Below are 16,725 nucleotides of genomic sequence, written 5' to 3'. Positions count from 1 at the left end.
CTGGACTGTGAGATGTTGCACATAATGTATTTAGATTAATTTATTACACAGAAGTTGAACTAAATAGTTATAAGATTGGGTTGAATATCATCTCTTTGGGAGAGTGAGGGTTGAACAATAAAGCCTTCTCCCACACTAACACACTTCCAGAATATCTTTGGGTCTTCAAGAAGCATTGAACTTGAAGGACTGATCCTCAACAGGATTGTTTTGTCATGGGGTGAACGGTGAACAGTGAGTCAAAGGACTCTGTTGATACCAAGTTCAGTACAGTACATTTCAGTAAAGCTTTGGATACTGTCTCTCATGGGATCCTTTTGGACAAAATGTCCAGCACACAACTGGATAAACACATCGTGCAATGGGTGAGCAACTGGTTCACGGGTCGGAGGGCACAAAGGGTTACAGGGGATGGGCTGACATCTGACTGGGGACCTGGCGCTAGTCGCGTTCTGCAGGGCTCTACTTAGGCCCCATACTATTCAACATCTTCAAAAACAACTCGGACACAGGACTGGAAGGGATATTAAGGAAGTTTGCAGACAGTACAGAGCTGGGAGGAGCTGTTGACTTGCTTAAAGTCAGGGAAGCCCTGCAGAGAGACCTCGACAAATCAGAGGTAATCACCAACCATATGTGGTTCAGCAAGGGAAGGTGCTGGACTCTGCACTTGGAATGGGGCAACCTGGGATGTAGGGATAGACTGGGGAATGAGATGCCGGAAAGCAGTGCCGTGGAAAGGCACTTGGGGGTTCTGGTTGAAGGAAAGTTGAACATGAGTCAGCAGTGCCCTGGCAGCCAGAAGGGCCAAGCACATCCTGGGGTGCATCAGGTACAGCATTGCCAGCCAGGTCAGGGTGGGAATTGTTCTGCTGTGCTTTGCACTGGTGTATTGATGTATAAACCTATATCTTATGTTGCCTAAGTGATGATTTAATAAGATCTCTATTATTCCCGAAAGAATGTTATGAGTCAGAACAAGCATAAGGCTTGTAATACATAATCTTCACCTATCTTGGACTTAGCTGCTGTGCTGTTCTTGAGGAGAATAGCCTTGAAATAACGTGTTCCATTGGGCTTTTCAAAAAGTAACTCGCTAGTGCCCTTCTGAGCTAAAAGGCAGTAAATATAATCTGAATCCTCCTCTCATGAGGGTAGATATGCCAGCATTACTATCCAAGGGAAGAATACTGTGGCTGTGCCAAACTGTTCAATGCCAGGTTTCTTATTGTTTGCTTTTGAAGATTAAGATTAGCAATTTGGAGGTCCCAGTGGTTGTAATGTTACATGTGAGCCTTTAGCAGCAAGGCAAAGTCTTGCTTGTTATCCTGAAGTATTAAAAAGATGAAGAAGTTGTAGCATAAGTGGTCCCTTTTTAAAACATACAAGCAAAGACAAAATAAGTACAAATATAAAGAGGAATTTCTCATTCTGTTCCATGTGAGACCTTTTATGTGGTGGGAGAAGCTAATCCTAGGGGTCACCAGTTGCATCTGAAGCTCTGAGCACTCTCCTTTCCACTTTAATTCCATTTCATGGTACATTTTGTCTGGGGGCTTTATACCCTGTGTGCTCAGATTTCACTGTATTAGGATATTGCTTTTGTGGCATTGATCTCCTTGGATCTGCGTGGATGCCGTTTTTTGTTTCAGCAGGAATAGCTTCAAAGATGTTGAAAAGTGATTAAAATGCTTACTTTTACAGCAGGGTCTATGAAGACAAATGATGGCTAGAGAAAGGGGCTTTTCTGTGAAGGTGTTAAGGATTTGTAAGGAATTCTGACTTCAGACTGTTAAATGCGCTAATTTCTAATGCGCTCACTAGAGATTATTTACACTTAATTGTACGTGTCCGCTGACAGGCTCCCAGTCTCTGTCTTCTTGATTGTCCTAATTTTTCTTCATTTTTTTCATGCTCCTTAGGCTGCACCATCACTCACTTTAATGTCTTTCATCCATTCATGCCTTTTGTCTTCTCCACCTTAACCAGTCAGCTGTGTTTCCATCTTCTCCTCTGCTATTCTTCTGTGATATATTTTCACCACAGCAAAACTACAGCTGTTTTTCATCCATGGCAGCATATAACAGGAAAAACCCCCTCGAGTGAACCCACAACTATGTGCTTTCAGCAATGAAAAAAGCTAGATGTTTTCCATTTACTCCAAATTTTAGGTACTGACCCAGGAAGCTTGGCCTTGTATATTTCATTTAGTGCTTTGTTGCAGAAGGATTTAAATAACTTCTCAAAAAAATACAGTGTCTTGTATTTGAACAACTACTCACGTGGTAAATCTGTGGCACTCTGTAACTTGTGCTTGTTTGTGTGGGCCATAAGCTCGGAGAAATAGAAGGTAGCATATACTAAAATCAAGTTGAAGTCAATTTGTCTGATAACAAACCACGGTATTTAGCTGAATCACAGTGAACTATTGCATAGAGAGAACAAATTATGTAGTCTTAGAATTTAATTTGATTGTCTTATTGCAACAAACTATAGATAATAGGAAGCTGCCTACCAAATAGGTCATCTCCATGGAAAGGCATTTCTAATTATTTCACTCTTATAGTTTGCTAATCTCCTTCTTAGAGCTGTCTTTTCACATTATGAAAAATCAGCATAAGTAGAATGGTTTTACTTTTTCATTAAAGTATGGCTTTAAAGGTGTAGTTAGAGCTGGTTGTTCTGCATTCATGAAGGCAGTAGATGAAAGCTTGATTTAGAAAAATTACTTTAAGGCTTCCTGACTCCAAAAGAGCTACTTTTCTTAGTGTGAGCAGTTTTAGGATATTGTCAGGATATTTTAAAAGGTAGAGCCTTGTTTCTAAATGAGGCTCTGTATGCATCTGTATCTTGTAATGATTTTAAAAGCTAAGTTTGGATTAACTCGATGTAGTCATCAACATGCTTGATCAATAGTTACTTTTGGAAAGATGTGTGATGTTTAGTGACTTCTGAAATTATACTGAATTATAATTTAAGAATTCATCATGAAAAATGTTCCTTTTAATTCCTTTATTAGGGTGTTAACCTGGTGGTGAGAGGATAGTGAAACAGTCTTGTGTAACTTAATCACCCGTGTAAAATGAGGCCCTTTAAATGATTCTCTGATTCTAAAAGATGTATAACCTAAAACTCACTTTGTAAAGATAGCTTGAGAGAAATTTAATTTTGAAAACTGATTCGCTCCCTGTATTCAGGTCATCTCTCATTACTTAGCCTACATGGGTATGTAAATAGCATTTTGGTTACTGATTATGTTTCTCTACACACACCTGTAGATCTAATTTAGGTGGTGTTTTCTTTCCCCTTCAGGTATGTTGAACATAGATCACTATGCTACACGTTTATTTTTCCATTCAGTAGAATCCATTTGTTTTATAATAGACAGACTTTGCAGCATTTATTGGCATAGATAATGTGATTTAAATCAGGCAAACAGGGTCAGAGTTTCCAAGATCCATAGGCTTGTGCTTGTTTTGATTTCAGGAGAAGCTGACTAAGTTCTTCCAAAATTATGGCTGTGAGACCTTAGCTACAAGTTAAGTTATAGGTACTTACTCCTGAAATACAACGCAGCTATCTACTAAATGTTGTACTTTTAATCACATGTGCTAGACCATATTTGTAATTAAATGTAGTGGGTTAATCCAGACAGAAGCATTATGCATATGGTTCTTGGTTTATTTCTTTTCAAACGAGTTTTTAATTGGAAGGATATAAAAGAAGAGGACTTGAGAGGTCTTTTCTGTTCTTTTTACCAGGGTGATTGCATTGGTGTCTAAATTTTAGTAACATTGGTTGTAGTGGACAGGATTCAGTTCAACTTTCCTGAAATACAGTAGAGTTTTAAAATTACTTCTTCATTTTAAAATAATTCTCCCCATATTCTAGTTTTATTCAAACCATCTGGAAAAGGTTTAGAAGCACAAGTGAAAAAAAAAAAAAGTAGCATTTGAAGCTGGGAGGGTAAAACGGCAAGGATTATTTACCCTCATGCTTCACTAAATAAACTGATTGACATCTGGGATTAAATGAACTTCCTTCCACTCAGCAACATTAGTGTGTTGTACCATTAGGTTCATGCTGTTGATTGTATGTCTGAGACATCCATAGGGCTTTCTCTGGAAAAAGAAAGTTGAGTCACCTGCATTGTTGATCACTTACAGCCTCCTAATCCAGGTATTTAAACTTGGTTTATACAAATACAAAGAGGGGGAAGAAGGAGTAATATCACTACTCAAGTGCAGTGAGTAAAGCTGGATCTCTGTGAGCCACATAGGACATCTGCTAGGGTTGAGTGAGCAGCCAGCCCTGAGTTTGCTGCTCTCTCTAATAACAGCTAATTTCCTTTGTCCTCAGATCTGTTTGTACATACTTTTCCCTTGCCCTCTCGCTACTTGGGGTAGCTGATGAAACCTGCAGCCTGTCAAAATGTGCAAAAAGAAGGCTCCATGTCTTTCTGTGGTTGCAGGAAAATATACAGGATGCAGGGAAAAGCTGTTCATCAAAGAAAAGAAAGGCTGGAAAAGCTTTCATCCACATTTTGGAAGAATGCTTAGGGAATATCTGCTGAGTATGTTGAATTAACTTGTTTTTATTTATGGGAAGGCAGAAATACTGCTGTTGGAAAGAAAACATCCACTAATAAAGGACTTACTGCTGTCCGTGTCTTTTCATGAGATAATAAATCACACAACTGGGATATGTTCAAGAGAGCAAGGTTAACTCAGTGTGTGTTTCAGTGAGGACATGGTATCGTTTGTGGGATTTTTGTTTCCTTGTGGGGCAAATAGAAGGGGATTTTTTTTTTTTTTTGGTTGAAAATAGGCAAATACATAGCATCATCTTGTACCCTTTGTGATAAGCAGTGCTGTTCTGGCTTTTTGTAGTAATTTTCACACTCACCTACTCATTCTGCATGTGAAACCCTACAGTTTAAATCCCTGCAATGTCTGAGATTTGTGATTTCTCTTTCAGAGTTCAGATGGGTCCCTCTCTGAGGTTGTGCAGAAATGGAAGGAGTATCAGCTCCAGTGCCAGAAATACTTGTATGAGACACCCCCCATTGTGGCAGGTAAGCTGATTTGGTAGGGATAGGATGTGTTAATTTTTAAAATGCATGATAACAGTAGCAAGGGAGTGATTATGAACTTGAAAATCGTTCTCTCTGGTCCATTGCTTCTTTATCCCATTTGCTCCTGCCTGCTCTCTGTGGGACTCTTCCTGCTGCCGGGGGAAGTGTTTTATGGAACAATTTCATTGTAAAGATGTTTGTCCTTGGGCCCAGAGTCTTACGCAGTGGCAAATTGTAGCTGTACCATATCAAACAGCCACTCATGTAACAGACCTGAAACTTCTTTAGGGGTCAAGGTGTTAGGAAATCTGGGTCCATGCTGTTCACATTGAACTAGGAGTTTGTGGGTTGTAAAGCTGGCATAAATTATTCTCAGCTTTGTAACATGCTGAAATGGCTTTGGAAAAAAAGGCAAGTGAATTAAGGAGAATGCAGCTTGTCTTAGTGTTTGGGCTGCTGCACTGTGCTGTGAACATATGTGATATGTCGGCATCATGGTGTTCAGAGGACAAGTGGTGACTTGTCAGTAATGCTCACAAATGGACCGCATGCAGCCTCTCCTCTGCTTCAGTGCTTTTGTGACACACTGAGGATGTGTCTAAAGTTGTGCCTGTGAAGAATTATTTCAAAACTGTTAATATTCAATGTCTTAACTACATTACTATGTCAGTGTGAGAGCAGTAGCTATGACAGTGGCAGGGATATATTCATCTCCCTCTGCTGCATTATTCTGTTGAGCAGTTGAGTGCTGCCCTCTAAGAATGACAATTTAATGAATCTGAAGTTGAAGTAGTCTCATGTTGATTAAGCTGTAATGCAAAGTTATGGTTGTGTGTGGGTATTTCATTGGTGGATCTATATATTAGGGTAGACTTTTCAACTACATGAGTTTGAACTGTTCTGAGGAATTATTATCTTTAGTATTCATAGCAAAAATGATTTTAAATTAAACTGTGACAAGTAAGGGTATAAAAAAATTGATAAATTAATACTAATCCATTACTTTCTTGTCTGTTGATTCAGTGTAAGACCCTAATCTGTTCCTTAGTTCCTCCTGGAACAACAGTTTCCTATGTGAAATTAAACTCACTCTTTTGGATAAATAAATGTCGTGTAATTCCACATCAGAGCCTAAATGTATGTGTCTGTATTTCCTTTTATACTCTGCTCTTCTTTCTTCTGCGTTTTCCTTCTTGCTGTGTTAGTATAAGGCAGTGGCATGAACCTCCCTTCTCTCTCTGCAGAAGGCAAGTTCTGCAACAGAACATTTGACGATTATGCCTGCTGGCCAGATGGACTGCCTGGCACCTACGTGAACGTCAGCTGCCCCTGGTATCTCCCCTGGGCTAACACAGGTGAGAGCCTTTCCTTTTAGGCACAGCTTTAAACCAATCCTATTTTTCTTGTCCTAGCAAGGACAAGATTGGCTTAAATATCTGTGAGTACAGTCAGTTCTCTGTAACATAAAAGTGGGGCTGGATATTAGGATGATACATTCTTTATCTCTACTTAGCAGGAGATGAAAATGAGAGAATAGACTTCTTAAAGGTTGCGTTTGGATATTTTTTGCTGCTTGGATAGTGGTGACTATTAATAACTTTGCCTGCTTGCTGAAGGCTATCTAACAATGATAATGACTTAGTTGGAAAACTGAGATAAAAGTAACAAACGTAACTGGTACATCATCCTGTAGAGGATACAGACAGAAAAGTCTAAAGCAAAAGTGTTTTGTGCTGCTTCCTATGATAAACTTACTTCTCAGAGTGCTGTGAGATGAATGCATTTTCAGTGGTTGCAAAGACTTCTTCTGTGGAGTACTGAATGCCACTTTTAGATTTTACACCCTTATGTGCATGTACACTTGAAGGCAAAGTGTATTAGATCACTTTGTCTAGCATTCTGTCTTTCAAACCAGTGACTTGTACGTCTTGTTCTTTGTAAGACCTTTCTATGCTTGGAAGTCTAAATGAAACAGTTTATTAGCCAGCTGCGGTGGTGTGGAGAATTGGCTTTGGCCTCTGTTAAAGGACAGAGGATATTAGTTAATGAGGATATATAATTCTGATTGATGGGTGCAAAGTGTATGGTGTAAGTATGGAGAACATGTTGTGTTGGTACAGAGGGATATTGGGAATGACAAAGAGAAGGAATGGGATAGTCAGAGATTACTTAATTGTAGTGTGGGACCTGGGCATAATACAAATAGCGTGAAATAAGGGGTGGAGATGATATTGGGTCTGGCTGGGTTGGAAGGGACTTTCGTCACAACAGCCCTTGCTAAGCATCAAAGCATGCACTTCAAGCCCTGCCTGAGGCCAGTGAGCCTGGGGGTCTACATGAGGTTGGGAGGTGACATAATTGGGACAGCTGATCTGATCTGGCTAAAGGGAAATTCCTGCTCTATGATGTGCTTGGCAGTAAAGCTCAGGGAAAGGGGGAAGAAGTGGGAGAAGTGACTAGATGGTGTTTGTCTTCCCATGTAATGGTTATACATACTGAGGCCCTGCTTTCCAAGAACTCTCTGGATGTCTGCTTGCTAATGGGAGGCAGTGAATAAATTCTTTATTTTGCTTTACTTGCACGTGCAGCTTTTGCTCTACTTATTAAACTGTCATTATCATGAAGGGTTGGTGAGGGCTGTGTGTGTAAATTTCCACACTTAAATCAAAATGTTGCCACAACACTGACAAAGGTTAAAAATTCACACATACAACACTGCTAGACCCCTTGGTCCTTCACCACTTCACAACCATAAAGAACTCCCTGTAGTTGTGACCCTCTGTGTCAACATCCAGTCCCAGTTTTTCCCGTTACTTCTCCTGGTTACTTATTTATCTTGCTCAACAAGGTACTACATTTTTGTTTTTTCCCCCATCCTGTTGAGGAGGGAAAGCAGCTGGGGCTGTGTTTGGCAGCCCACCCGTCAGTTTACCTCATACACCATGGAAGCCCAGGGGCTGTGAAGAAGTCTCTGCCCTGCTGCCTGCCTCTCCTCACCTCACCTCACCTCCATCTTCTCTGACCCTAGTGCCCTGCACAGGGCTGTTGCTCACACTTCTTTTCCCAGCCCTCACTGCCAGGCAGTGTTTGGTTCTTTCTTGCATGTTTTGCCTTGGTCTAGTTGATAAGGTGGTGTTAGGTCACAGGCTGGACTCGATCTCAGAGGTCTTTTTGAACCTAGCTGATTCTGTGATCTTGGCTGAGGGGCTCAGCTGTGCCCTGCAGTGGATCTTTGGAAGCGGTTGTGTCCAGCATGGGACAGCTCCAGCCTCCCCTTGCAGAGGACACCCTTGGTTACCTCTTCAGCCTTGCCTGCTTTCCTGTGACTTCAGAAGTTAAAATGCTATTTGCTAATCCTCCTCAGGTTATTAAAGATGTTATCCTTTTGAAATGGATAAACAAGCTTTTTCAAATGTACCTCATATTTAATATAAAATTATTGGATACTGCAGATTTTTTTTCCAATAATGCTTTTCTGTATGGATACCTAAAACTCTTCACAGACTTTAACTTCTTTCCTCTAAACCTGTTTACTTCCAGTCTTTAAAACCCTGGACTTCCAAGTGCTCTTGAAACCACTGCTGGAAAAAGCCATGGTTTAATGCAATACTGAAGGTTAATAAATTACTTGAATGTGCAATATCTTTCATACTTTTGGAAATAAGTTTTTTATAAAATTAATTATCCTGAAAATGGTGTTTGTTTCAGTGAGAAGAGCAGCAGCATTCTGTAAACTCCTTGCTAGGAAGAATTGAAAAATATTTCAGAAAAATCATTAAAGCTTTGGATGTGCTCCCTTGTTGAGCAAACTGTGCATATACCTCAACCCCTGTTCTATCAGTGAGGAATAAGAATGGGACAAGGAGGTCTTTCACTGTCCAATATAAAACAAGAAGTTTGTATCAGTGCCAGGTATGCAATTTAGGAGCCTGAATTACCATGACCTGATAGTATTCCATGACGTCTTGTGGAGTCATGTTCAAAGTGAATGCTAATGAGCTGCTGTGATGAAGAGGTAATGTCTTTGCAATAGAAGATCTAGAGCAGTAGAAAATTGAACACCCCGTGATTTAGAGTGGTCACTAAAGCATATTTATTACTTGTTCTTGCTTAGCCCCCTACTTGAAATAGGTTGTAGCACTGCAGGACTTCCCTCTCATCACCTACTGGAAATGGAGAAGAGGAAAATACAAGACAACTTTTGGGAAGTACCTTCAAAACATGTTCAGGGAAGGTCATCAAGTACAAAGTGCTTCAGCTAAGCATACTCAAATATTTAAGACTGCTGCTCCCTTGACTAGGAATCAGGTTTTCAAGTTTGTAGAAAGCTTGCTGGAGTATACCTCCAGAAATCCCCTGGGAATTTTATTGAGTCACTTGAAACCAAATGTTGCTTATGATGGGGTATTGAAATGGAGGATGCATTGAGTTTGAGTCTCTTCGTGAGTTAACCACTTCTGTATAAAAATGTAGATGAGCTGGAAGCAGGGAAAGGTGATCCAGGAAGCATTCACTGGTTATTAAAGGATAGCCTTGGGAAAGACATAGCTCACCCAGAATCTTACCAAGTGAGAGGAAGAGCAACAAAAAGGGCTTCTAAACATATATGAGAAAAAAATTTGGATCCACTGCTGAGTGTGGCTGGAGAATCTTTGGCGAAGGATGGGGAAATGACTGAAGTATTCACTGCCTTCATCATGGCCTTTACTGGTAAAACTCACTTTCAGCAATCTGAGGCCACTGTAATCAGTGGTAAAGTTGGAAGCAAGGAAGACTTGCTCTTAACTGGATGAGGATCAGAATATGGAACACTTTCATGTGATATACCCAAGTCCACAGCAGTTGGTAGGATGCACTGACAAGTGCTGAATGAGCTGATTAACACCGCTGTGAGGGTATCTTTGAAAGATCATGGCAATTGAGGGAGATTCCTGCAATTGCCACCACTATCTTCAAGAAGTGCAAGGAGGCAAATCTGGGGAATTACAGGTGATTGGCATTCTGTCAGTCCCCAGGCAACTATAGGAACAAATAATCCTGGGAACGGTTTCCAAGCACTTAAAGGACAAGAAGGTGATTAGGAGTAGTGAGCATGGGTTTATGAAGGTGAAATCACACATGATAAACCGGAAAAGAGGACTAGCCTGGTGGCTAAGGCAGGAGCAATGGAGATGTTCATCTTGACTTTAGTAAGACTTTTGACACAGGTTCCTATAACATCCTCCTTGATAAACTGATGAAGTGTGGATTAGACAAAAAGCTGAAAAAATGGACTGACAGGAATCCTGTGAGGTTGTGTGTATCAGTGGTGCTGATTGGTTGGAAAGCAACTTTGCAGAAAAGGCCTTGGAGGTACTGGTGGACACCAAGCTCAACATGAGCAGCAATGTGCCCTTGAAGCAAAGGACACCAGTGGCTTCCTGGGTTGTATCAGGAAAGCATTAGTGGCAGCTCTCAAAAGGATGATCCTCTACACCAGGGGGTTACACATCTGGAGTGCTTTGTCCAGTTCTGGGCTCCCCAGTGTGAGAGAGACATGGACTTACTTCAGGAGGTCCAGCAAATGACTGTGAAGTTCACTGAGGAGTGGGAGTGTCTCTCTTATGAGGTGAGATTGAGAAAGCTGATGTTCTTCAGCCTGGAGAGGGCCTCAGAGGAGATCTTATCAATGTGTATGCTCACATTTTGAAATACCCTTTAAATTTATTTTATGGTGAGGTTGGTCAAATGCCTAGCACAGGTGACCCAAAGAGGTTTTAGAGTCTCTGTCCGTGAAGATGATCACAGCCTGACTAGACATGAACCTGAGCAACTTGCCCTAGTTCCTTGCTGTATTGGGAAATATCTAGAGTCTCAATCCAATGTTGACTGTTTTGTTATTCTCTACTTCTGTTAATTTCTCTTTTTATAAGGTAAGTCTTGGTAACTGATTATTGTCAGGTGTTGCAAACTTCTGTTGGTGTCAACTAGAGTACAAGATGAAGAGAATTTGCATGGTAAAATGATTAGGAAGCTGGAGCATTCCTTGGGGAATTACAGGTTTTTGTCCCTGTGTGATGCCACAGAGCTGCTCACTGAGGTGTGACGTTCTTGCTTGTTTAATGTGGTGGCTTCTGAATCCCTGTTTCCATTGTGGGTGTGGTTCAGCAATGCTTTTTTCAGTTCTTTGGATTGCTCATTTATCTCAGGGTACAGGAGCAACTGCAGGGAGATGGGAATCTGTTCTTTGAGAAACTTGAGAGTTAATTTGGTGTTCAGTGCTGTGTGCCTGTTCAGATTTGTGTGCGTAAAGAGGCTCAAGACCCGCCTTTTGCTAGACAAAGCCATGCATGATGGGCTTACAGGTCTTTTGTACTAAGGAATATGTGCATTTGCAAGATTTTTCCTTACACTTACAAGATCACTTCCCTTGTGATTGCAACATTTATCTTCAACCCTTTCTGAAAATGCTGCTTGCAAAGGCAGCCTATAAAGTACAGCAGAGACAATCAATACTGTCCCACTAGTGTGAGATAACTTTGGAAACGCTGAGGCTGAGACTTCTTTTTGTTGTTACCTAGCAGGTGTGTCAGCATCCCTGAAAGAGTCACTATTGGCATGCTGTCTGCAAGGATGGACTCAAGGCTGGGAATACATTCACAACAATTGAATAGGAAAAAAGATCACAACACTAGACCAAGATTATATGCTTGAAACCGTGCATGCCTGTATTGCTACAGAGGTTTGGGGTGTTTTTTGACAGGCAAGTAAATGAAACCTGAATTTTTAAAGCAATTTTTTTTTGTTATAGGTTGCACTGAAATAGTAGGTATTCATTTGTGGGTGCAGTTTTGAGATGTGGTCTGAAGGCTGGGTTTTTTCCGCTTTCTTCAGTGGCATTGCACTGCTGTCATTTTTTCATCTGTAGTTATGAAGCAAACTAGATTGGAAATTTCCCCGAGCTGAGATGTGGGGATTTCTCCTCATTCCTCTGAGTCTTTTTTTTTTTTTTTTTTTCCCCTTCTCTTATGGAGATCAGTTTCCTGATTGCTGTGATTGCAGCTGTATTAGCATTCATCTGCTTCAAATATATTGGTCAGTTTATCACTTTGTTAAAAGAAAACTATGAATTAAGAATATTATGAGTATCTGTTTAATCAGTATTCTGCTAAAGCTAAAGTGGCTGAGGTTTAGAGTAGCCTCTGCTTCGATGCAGGTTAAATCCTTGTCACTGGAATGAGAAGTAGGTGGCGGATGTGTCTCACAGCACCGGGGTTGGTGTCCTAGCAGATGAGGAGCCCAGACACTGCTGGGCTGCAGCTACATCGCAGAAGTTCATAAAGTCATCTGTGTCCTTGAGAGCCATATAAAATAGCTTTGTGCATGTAGTGAGAGAGCTCTTCCTTGCTTCTTGACAGCAAGAAGCAGGATCATTGGGGCAAATGGAACGTGGAAGAGAATCTAATTTTGGTCAAACAATGTGTTCTGTTCAGGGCTCTGTAGGGCAATTGTTAAATTTTCTCTTTGGGAAGATTTCGTGGTTTTCAAGTGTTATTTTGAAATGCTTTGAAAATACAAAGTGAAATGTATCGACTGTCAAAACAAGCACATGCTTAGCTTTTGTGTGTCTTGCTTCCTTACCCCCCCAAAAAAAACCCCAAACCAAAGCAATGCCTTTTTTTTTTTCTTTTTTTTTTTGCCTGCTTATTTATCTTTGAAAGAGCAAACTACAGAAGTTTCTCAAATCTGTGCCACTCTAGCTCTGTTTGGCTTTTATTTATTCTTATGCAACTCCCACTGAGGGCAGGTGTTTGTGGGGAGATGCTGAAGTAGCAGGAGGGAGGTTATTGTTAAATGAATTTGGTCTGTAAAGTTGCCAGTACAGATCTTGGCCCACAACCAGAGCTCGTTGAAGGCAAATTTTCTATACTTGTCACTGACAGTGTTGAAGCTTTTGCCTCCTGTATGTGAAGGCCACTCAGGTTATGAGAGCACTGAAGTTACACCAGGTAGACTTTGCACACCTTGCTATCCATGTTGTAGTTGGAGAGACAAGAACAAGTTCTAGGGCCATAGCTGTCTGAAAGCCCAGTCAGTGCCGAAGCTCTGAGGGAAGCAGTAGGGGCTCCTTTAAGGGACAACGGGCACCTTGCCTCACTGTCACTGGCTGTGTGCTTTTTCTTGTTACCTTCTCATAATTGAAGGCCAGCTGCCAGTAACACCATGTGGATTTGGAAACTGTGGAGCTGCACAATTCATCTTGCAATTATGCCTCCTCTGGGGTTCTGATATTTTATTGTTTAATAGCACTAAATCCTTTTTAATTAAAAAACCTTCCAGAGGTACTAGTTTCCAACAAGAGTTATGTGAACAGTGGCCACATCCTTTGCTCCTATATGCACTGGACTGCACCAGGGCTGGCTGCGAACTTGCATCAGCACAGATGTAGCTGTTGCTCAGACCTCCAGTCAAAATCTGAAATCTTTAAATGCTTTTATTTCAGCTTAAAACCTGTCTCTAGTTTTGAGGGGTCTGACACCTGAATTAGTGTGATGCCTGTCTGTATCTGTGTTGGTGTCTTGCTATGGCACAGCAGTGAATTTTGAAGCAACCCCTGATTGTGCTGCTTGCTGAGACTGATTTAGTTTGAGCAGCTTTTGTGTCTGTTTCTTTGGAGAAAACTAAACCAGAAGCTGTGCCCTAGGAGCGCCCTGGATGCTTTTCAATCCTGGAGGGAGGTATAACACCTAACAAATTGACTGTACTACTATGAAGTCATCCAGAACAACCACACACGGGCCTTTGGAGGACTTCTGCACTATCAAGATCTCATTCAATTGTAGTGTTTCTTGTGCCAGGTGAAGGGCCAGATGGCTTGTATGCCTTAATTGATGTTGTCCATTGGGCTTCAGTGCTTTTTAGCTCCCTATGCTCTCTAAATCTACCTTTCCCCTAGTTTGAAATAGTTTACTTTGTTTACCTAATAACTTACATTGTCATTCACGTTTGCTTGAATCACTTGTCTCTTATAATTCACTTTATTAATCTGTGTTATCTTCACTTTACTGTGTCTTGTGTTGCAATAGTGACACCTGCTCCTTTGTTCTCCTGGCTCATCAGGTAAAGTACAGCCTGGGGACCCCTGGAAACAACATTGGTTTCCAGCCTGTGATGTGAAAGGCCTGAAAGTATCTCTGGTGGCAGACTAACCCAGAAGTAATACCCAATGACCTCTGACAGGAACCTTGTGGCTGCCTCTGGCTACCGGGGATGGAGTCAGTCTGATTAAATTGTGGAGATATCTAGCACCATAGCTGTACTTCACACAATAATTTTGCCCAGTCACAGAGATTGTATGAGCTGACCTTAATGTGGGGGTGTGAAAATGCAGAAATCAGACTGGGTTGCTGCTCCAGAGTACCGTCAGTTGCAAAGATATATCAAGGTCTGATCTTTCTCATCTCCCCTTGCTGTAACCTATGTTTGAGACCCTCTTCCAGCACCCCCCATTTTCTCTCTGGCGGCAGAGCTTCTTTTCCTGATGTGTCTTTAGACAGGGGCTCTGCAGGAGGCTGCAGGTGGAACGGGTGTTACCTTGGAACTCCCAAGTACCAGAGGTTAGCAGTTTGACCGTGAGGATTTTATGCTTGTTTAAAGCAATTTCCCTAGGGTTATGAGATATAGACAAACCTTATTGCGGTGCAGCAGCAATCATGGGAATTGTCTGCACAGTCCCCACCCATCATTAGTGTCTAAGTTAGTCCTGGCTGTTGCTTAAATCGTGAATTAATACCTTCCTTATTGTGTGGTGCCTTTCTTTTCCCAAGAGCTGTAATTGTCCTTACACAATTACACAATTGTAACCATATCATGTAGAGCAATATTGCAGATTCTATTCCCTGCTGCACAAGCAGGAAAACGAAAAGTGTTGAAATGAATTCATCTGATCCCAAATGAAATCCATCTGTGGTTGTTGTGCCCCACAAGGAGAAGGGCTGAGAAAGGAAACAGAACCTTCTTGTATTTGTCAAGGTGTTGCCATGTGTGCTTTGGGTCTGTGGCATGCTGTACCATGACCCAGGTGAGAATCACTTCTGCCTCAGCTGGATTTTGTGTCATTGCTGCTGGAGTGCCTGGACCACTGGAAAAGCTTTTGCAGGTAATCTTTTCTTACCTGGTCCTCTTCCCTTTCCCTGAGTTGCCTGTGTTTGCACACGGTTCTGTATAGGGACAGAGTGCCATAGTGCCAGCAAGAAGCAAAAGCACAAAAAAAGGTGTTTGATTTTGTTTGTGAAACCTCCTATGGATAGCTATGCTGCGGCAGTGAAGCTCTGATGTCGCCTGCGCAAAGCAGACCAAAAGAAACTGTTTTATTGTCTGGAGGGCTCTGTGGAAAACCCTACAGCTGAGGAAGCAGGCATTTTTGTATGAGAGTTTTCCTTCAGACAGTTTTAGAAGTTATATGCATGGCAGGAACATTTGGTTCAAGGGACCATGTTAAACCTTGTCTGGTTTCATCTCTCACTTCTTGTTTCATCATCCAGCTTCACAGTTTGAGATGGTCTTTTAAAACCAAGACAGCAGATGTCTTCGTGAGTGTGTAGTTAAAGTACCTGCTTGTCGTTTTGCATGCGAGAAAATAAATTTCACTTCAAATATTGGATACGCTGAAGATGATTGGACATTTAATAAAATTTCTTCCCTTCTTTGCATTAATAAAACCAAGCTTCCAGAAAGTTCTCCATAATGCTGAAAAGATGTTTGACCTTTTTTCAGTGAAAAATGTTTCTTTGCATTTGTTAACCCGTAAGCAATTCAAAATTTATATTTCCTTGCATCAGAAGCTGTCTCAAGCTAATTGGCAATTTCAGTTTGCTTAAAGTAATAATAACAATAAAAAAATCTTAGTTTTTCAAGTTCACCTCTGCCTCTGTTTGTCAGTCTCCATCTGTTAGTATACCAGAGAACTCTCAAACATATGTTGCTCATCTCAAGGGTAGATATAGGGGCTGTTGGCAGAAATAATTTTTAAAATCATTAAAAGATAGATGTTATTAACAGGAATTTATTTTGGGCCACATGGCAATGCCATTCTCCATTTTATCATTTTTGCTTAAGCAAAGGAAACAGCTTTTAAAATAAACTACTGCTTAACTTCAGATTGAGGTACATATAATAGTGCAGTGGTTTATGACCTTCCAGCTGGGCTGAGATGTGACTTTCTGTAGGGACAATGAAAAGCTCTCTGCTCTGATTCCTCTCCTGCTGCAACCAAAATACATCAAATGTGTTATAGGACAGGCAGCTTTGCATATGGCCAGACGCTGAAATGCTCATGTGTGAGCTATAGATCTGGTCACCTGTTACCTAGGAAGAATTATGGGTTTTGCACTGCTGGACAAGCCTGCTGTAGGATATCAGCTTGCTGTGTCTGTGGGAGTTGGAGCAATTGGCAGGACTGTATGTTTTCCAGAAATTTTTTAGTTATAACTGTATCATGTTTTTGTTTCAAGTAATTCCTTGAAATGCACTGTCAAGGATGTCAAGGCACACCTCAGAAAAGACGTAGCTGAGCTTCATTTTGTGAGTGCTTGAGACTTTTTTTACAGCTGATCTGGCCATGAATAGTGCTTTTCAGTGAGACATGAATACCACTAGACCTGGCTGCAAGG

General features: G+C 41.1%; 1 protein-coding gene across 1 annotated transcript in view; it reads left to right on the top strand.

Moving 5' to 3' along the window:
* GLP1R (glucagon like peptide 1 receptor) overlaps positions 1 to 16,725 on the top strand; it is an 84,165-nt gene that overhangs the window by 23,692 nt on the left and 43,748 nt on the right. The window contains exons 2-3 of the mRNA XM_040059928.2: positions 4,978 to 5,074; positions 6,319 to 6,429. Of these exons, the coding sequence (XP_039915862.1) occupies positions 4,978 to 5,074; positions 6,319 to 6,429 (208 nt within the window). The remainder of the gene's footprint in view (positions 1 to 4,977; positions 5,075 to 6,318; positions 6,430 to 16,725) is intronic.

Source organism: Hirundo rustica, chromosome 3 (assembly GCF_015227805.2).
Source record: "Hirundo rustica isolate bHirRus1 chromosome 3, bHirRus1.pri.v3, whole genome shotgun sequence".
NCBI classification, from domain to species: Eukaryota; Metazoa; Chordata; class Aves; order Passeriformes; family Hirundinidae; genus Hirundo; species Hirundo rustica.
Note: the sequence above shows the minus strand (reverse complement) of the source record. Positions and strands in the feature narration are given on the sequence as shown.